The sequence below is a fragment of the Neophocaena asiaeorientalis genome, unplaced genomic scaffold (assembly GCF_003031525.2).
Source record: "Neophocaena asiaeorientalis asiaeorientalis breed wild unplaced genomic scaffold, Neophocaena_asiaeorientalis_V1.1 scaffold503, whole genome shotgun sequence".
In the NCBI taxonomy this organism is placed as follows: Eukaryota; Metazoa; Chordata; class Mammalia; order Artiodactyla; family Phocoenidae; genus Neophocaena; species Neophocaena asiaeorientalis.
Window position 1 is genome coordinate 1,328,455 of NW_020173710.1, and position 6,531 is coordinate 1,334,985.

Sequence of the window (6,531 nt, forward strand, 5' to 3'; positions counted from 1 at the left end):
CCAGTTTACATGTCCATCCACCACTACCACTCCCTGCCCTCGGGCAATGGATTATGAGTTCCTTGAGGCTGTCTTGGTCATTTTTATAGCATCTGACATACAGTAAATGATCGATACATTTTGCATCATGCTTGTATTTTTCTGATGGTAGGTGCCAGAAGTGTTGGTAGAAGAACATGATTGTCCTTGAAGTTGCTTTTTCCATTTCTCATCTCTCCAAATCCTATTTGTCTTTCTAAACCCAACTACGTGAGATTCTTCCTTACTACTCCAGTACATAGTAAAGTTTCTCCTGTTCTCAATTTCAATGACACCTATTGTCTACATAACTTACATTTGCTGTTTATATTTTATATTATCTTAAACTGTTTTCTGATTTTAAAAAATAAGATAAATATATGTTAAACAACTAGACCATGTGTTGCAAAAGGATTTTGATCACATCATTCTTCTTTTTCCCCTATAAAAATCTAGCACAGTGGTGGACATGTATGTTTTGCTTGATTATACACAAGTCACTTAATTGGCAATAATTCAGTCTAAGGCCTAAAATGAGCTCTCTACTCAAGTCTGATCTTTTCCTAGTGTGGCAAGTATAGCAAAGAAAGCATTGAGATTTTTTAGAGCAGGTATGCCCACAGTGGACGTATATGATAACACCTCAGCTATCTGGACCTTGGCCTTCTAGCAATGGCAACTATCGGGAACCGGAAAATTAGAATTGTTCAGGAGACATATAGACATCCAGGAAAGATGTCACTTGCTCCATGCACTAAAGCTCATTATTTTTTAAAAGAAAAGCTCCTCAAGTTCATTCAAAGCCTTTATACTTACTTCTTACATAATTTCTAAAAATCTGGTCATCTGGTATCTGATCTCAGAGCAAAATAGAAGCAGCAAACTGACGTGTAAATCAGCGCATAAGAATGTCACATAATACTCTGATTGCAAGAGAGGAATCAGAAAATGATAAAAAAGGACTCACACATTGCACAACCATTTCACATGGCAGTGCTTTCAACTTCTTCTTATGTTGTGACATACAGAACATGGTATTATTTGCACTGAACCCTTGGGTAAACTGATGAGGCAGCTGATGGCCAAAAGAGACTGGCCCAGGGTTCTGGTTTCTCTGCGCCCTACCCTGTTGCCTTGAAGGCTGAGAGGGGAACCAATATTATGGCTCACTTGCAATCCATTTGAAAAGCCTTGAATGTATTAAAGAATAGTAAAGATGGTAACTGACCCTATTTATTAAAGAAAGAAACTTATCGAGCATTAAGTGCCATTAAAGAAGGCACAAAAGTATGTATTTTAGAAATGTTCTCCTCCAAAATGATTAAAATATGTTTCCTTGCTTAAAGTAGTACTAAACCTGTAGTTAACCAGAAAATATAACTTCAGAGTTATAGGTAGCAGAGGCCTTATTGTGATTTTAAAAATGGTTTATCTGTTTTTAATCTCTATATCTGTATTTAATTTCTGTAGCACAGATATAGAGAACAAATCAGTGGTTACCAGTGGGGAGAGGGAAGGGTGGGGAGGCAAGATAGGGGTAAGGAATTAAGAGGTACAAACTACTGTGTGTAAAATAAATAAGCTACAAGGATATATTGTACAGCATGGGGAATATAGCCACTATTTTATAATAACTTTAATTTAATTTTTATTTTATATTGGAGTATAGTTGATTTACAATAGCATGTTAGTTTTACAGGTATACAGCAAAGTGATTCAGTTATACATAATCCATTCTTTTTCAGATTCTTTTCCCATATAGGTTATTACTCAATATTGAGTAGAGTTCCCTGTGCTATACAGTAGGTCCTTGTTGATTCTCTATTTTATGTATAGTAGTGTGTATATGATAATCCCAAACTCCTAATTTATCCCCCCCCACACCTTTCCCCTTTGGTAACCGTAAGTTTGTTTTCGAAGTCTGTGAGTATGTTTCTGTTTTGTAAATAAGTTCATTTGTATCCTTGTTTTTAGATTCCACATGTAAGTGATATCGTGTGATATTTGTCTTTCCCTGTCTGACTTACTTCACTTAGTATGATAACCTCTAGGTCCGTCCATGTCACTGCAAATGGCAGTATTTCATTCTTTTTTTATGACTGAGTAATATTCCATTGTATATATGTACATCTTCTTTATCCATTCCTCTGTCAATGGACATTTAGGTTGCTTCCGTGTCTTGGCTGTTGTGAGTAGTGCTGGTATGAACATTGGGGTGCATGTATCTTTTCAAAGTATGGTTTTCCCCAGATATATGCCCAGAGAAGTGGGATTGCTGGATCATATGGTAGTTCTTTTAGTTTTTTAAGGAACCTCCATACTGTTGTCCATAGTGACTGTACCAATTTACATTCCCACCAACAGTGCAGGAGGGTTCCCTTCTCTCCACACCCTCTCCAGCATTTATTGTGTGTAGACTTTCTGATGATGGCCATTCTGACTGGTATGAGGTGATACCTCATTGTAGTTTTGATTTGCATTTCTCTAATAATTAGTGATGTTGAGCATCTTTTCGTGTGCTTTTTGGCCATCTGTATGTCTTCTTTGGAGAAATGTCTATTTAGATTTTCTGCCCATTTTTTGATTGGGTTGTTTGGATTTTTTGATATTGAGCTGCACGAGCTGTTTTGTATATTTTGGAAATGAATCCCTTGTCTGTCACTTCGTTTGCGAATATTTTCTCCCATTCTGTGGGCTTTCTTTGTTTATGGTTTCCTTTGCTGTGCAAAAGCTTTTAAGTAGGAGTATAATCTATGAAAAGTTTGAATCACTACATTATACACCTGAAACTAATATAATATTATAAATCAACTATACCTCAAAAAAAAAAAGGTTTACCTGGGAATTCCCTGGCGGTCCAGTGGTTAGCACTCTGCACTTTCACTGCCAAGGGCCCGGGTTTGATCCCCGGTTAGGGAACTAAGATCCCACAAGCCGCGTGGTGTGGCCAAAAGAAAAAGGTTTATCATCTGTGTCTTATGATTATCAAAAGTAATACAGAAATGGGTAAAAAAGAAAATGAAAGCCTCTCATACTCTCACCCCCAGAAATAATCTTTAGGTATGTTCACCATGGAGTTTTTTTAAAATTTATTTATTTTTGGCTGCGTTGGGTCTTCATTGCTGTGTGCGGGCTTTCTCAAGAATTTTTTTTTCTCACAAAAGTGAAGTTATACTGTGTCTATAGTTTATTGACTTTTTAAAAAAAATACCTATTATGTAATGGACATCTCTTCATATCAGTACCAGTTGTAGCATATTGTAGTCTTTCTGTCAGTTAGACATGGGAGTTTGGTGCTGCAGATAAAATAGTTAGGAAGACAATCGTAGTCTCTGCCCTCATAGAGCTTCCAGTTAAATAAGAGAAATAGACACTAAACATGTAATTACACAGATAAATCTAACTGTGTTTGTAGTAATTACTATAGAAGAATATATGGGGTGCTATGGGAGTGTATAACAGGAAAATCTGTTCTAAAGAGTCAAGGAGGGCTTTTTTAAAAGAGAGCTATTTGTTCTGAGACCTAAAAGATGAGTAGAAATTAGCCAAGGGAGAAGTGTTCCAGGCAGAAATAACCAACCATCCAAAGGCCTTGAGGTGACTAAAAGCTTGGTACATTTCAAGAACTGAAGTTAGGGCTTCCCTGATGGCACAGTGGTTAAGAATCCGCCTGCCAATGCAGGGGGCACAGGTTCGAGTCCTGGTCTGGGAAGATCCTACATGCCGCGGAGCAACTAAGCCCGTGCACCACAACGACTGAGCCTGTGCTCTAGAGCCCGCGAGCCACAACTACTGAGCCCACGTGCCACAACTAGTGAAGCCCACGCGCCCAGGTATCTGCACTTTAAAACACTCCCCTCCCACTCCGTTCCCACCAAGTGATTATTATCCACCACTGAAAACTAGTGCTCTAGAGGATATGATATTATACATTGGGGGGAACTGCCTATATTTCCTTTGTAGCCATATTGATTTGAGTATATTTATTCCATAGAACAAGGGATTTGGGAACTCAAAGACCTACTATGTATATAAAAAAGGAGTTATTTCAAAATGATACACTTTACCAGTCACAGCTTCTGAGATTATCTGTGAATTGTTGAACTTTTACAATTAGTTGAGTTAATAAGAAGTAATTTGGGTTGGGTTTTTTGGTTTTTATCTTTTTTTGGTATTTTTGTTAAGGACTCAACTAAAGAAGTTCCTAGGAAAATCAGTAAAGAGAGCAAAGCACCTTGCTGAGGAATACGGCGAACGTGCTGTAAATAAAGTTAAAAGTGTTAGAGACGAAGGTAAGTGAAATAGAACATTTCAACTGAATACTTAATTGATTCGTAATCATTTAAATTTAGCCTGTAGCTTGTAAGAAGCATTCTATTTTATTGAAAGTAATAAACCTTAATAGCTAATATCTTAGTATTTCAATAAATCATGTTACTCTCACTATCAATTTTATGAGTGGGAAGAAAAATGAATTTATGCATCTTAAACATGAATTTGTACATACTTTGTGACTAGCAACCTGGAAGAGTTGAGTGTTCAGTAATCAGTTGTAAATTCGTTTTGTAAGGCTATTTAGTGTTCATAAATATTCTCAAAATTAGGTAAATTTTCTGAATTTCCACACCTTAACTTCCTATGCCTTTGTTATAATTGTGCTCATTTGTTTTATTTAATAAACACTTATATAGTATTTATTCTGTGCCAGACACTGTTCCAAGCACTTTCACCTGTGTTAACTCATTTAATCCTCTTAAAAACTCTATGAGGTAAGGACCATTATTATCCCCATTTTATAGATGAGAAAACTGAGGCACAAAAAGGTCAAATACCTTGCCCGTAGTCACACAGATAATAAATGGCAGAGCTGGATTTGGACCCAGGCAATCTGGTACCAGACTCCATGCTGCTAACCAATATGCTGTTTAGTAATAGACAGATTTTGCTTTTCCAATTAATGCATTTTCTTGGTAAGCAGTAGATATGAAAATATGACAGTAGCAATATCTATATTAGCTAGTGATAATTTCTATTGCTTTTCTATTCAGTGTTTCATACTGATCAAGATGATCCTTCATCAAGTGATGATGAAGGAATGCCATACACAAGACCAGTTAAATTCAAAGCAGCACATGGCTTCAAAGGACCTTATGATTTTGATCAGATCAAAGTGGTACAAGATCTTAGTGGTGAACATATGGTAAGCAACCTTTTTATTTTTCAGGATTGATTCTGTTTTCATTGAGAGAAATACTTTGGTTTCTATAAAGCTGATGTCTTATGTATGTAATTTCGCTAGCCTGAGCCATGAAAAGTGAATTGATAATAATATGATTTAATGAATAGGTAATGCAAAGTCTGTCTCTGAATCATTGTTCAAGAAGTGACCTATTGAATAAGTAAACTCTAGGCCTGTATTATTAAGAAAGCTATGCAAACTTTCTTTTACCAGAGAAAGGTACCAAACTTTAAAGCAGTTAAGGGTGATCTGTCACTTTGAACAATGTTTAAAATGCTCCCTGGTATATTTTAAATAATTTATACAAATATTTCAGAAGCTCAATATATTTTGTAAAGTGACAGAACAAGGAGAGAGGTAGAGGTACAAGTCGTCTATCAGAGTTAAAATGTACCAAAGTAGATATAAAGTTCACAAATACATTACAGTTACCCCCTGAAAATGCTAGGAACGCAGGGAAGGTAGTAATAAACTCAGAACTGGGTAAGTGATACTGTTGGTCTTTGATCAGGGAATCTACTTATCTATTTAGATTTTAAATCTAAAAGTTGGCTTACACATATCAGTTGGCAGCCAGATTTGAATTTACTTTGGTGCTTATAATCTACACATAAAACGTTTGAGTTGTATAGCACAGGGAACTATATTCAATATCCTGTGATAAACTATAATGGGAAAGAATATGAAAAAGAATGTATATGTATAACTGAATCACTGTGCTGTACAGCAGAAATTAACACAACATTGTAAATCAACTATACTTCAATCAAATAAATTTTTTAAAAAGTTTCAATTGAGGGCTTCCCTGGTGGCGCAGTGGTTGAGAGTCCACCTGCTGATGCAGGGGATGCGGGTTCGTGCCCCGGTCCAGGAAGATCCCACATGCTGCGGAGCGGCTGGGCCCATGAGCCGTGGCCGCTGAGCCTGCGCGTCCGGAGCCTGTGCTCCGCAACGGGAGAGGCCACAGCAGTGAGAGGCCCGCGTACCGCAAAAAAAAAAAAAAAAGGTTTCAATTGATTATAGTAACTCCCTTAAGGAATCTGATGAATTTCCTTGTACTGTATTGGTTCTCTTTCATTATTAACAGTTTTAAGTAAATCTCATTGAAGTAGGCTCCAAATGACAAATTTCTTAACATACTTGAATTTTGTGGAAATGAATGTTATCCCAGTAAATAAACTGTTACCTTTAACTTGGATGATCTTTTTGACCTGCATAGATGTGTGTTATAACAGTGGTTATAACAGTATTTATTGTAATAGCATTTGACCTTT

General features: G+C 36.6%; 1 protein-coding gene across 1 annotated transcript in view; it reads left to right on the forward strand.

Annotated features, from left to right (window-relative positions):
- WDR44 (WD repeat domain 44) overlaps positions 1 to 6,531 on the forward strand; it is a 75,651-nt gene that overhangs the window by 38,628 nt on the left and 30,492 nt on the right. The window contains exons 9-10 of the mRNA XM_024750586.1: positions 4,152 to 4,310; positions 5,067 to 5,218. Of these exons, the coding sequence (XP_024606354.1) occupies positions 4,152 to 4,310; positions 5,067 to 5,218 (311 nt within the window). The remainder of the gene's footprint in view (positions 1 to 4,151; positions 4,311 to 5,066; positions 5,219 to 6,531) is intronic.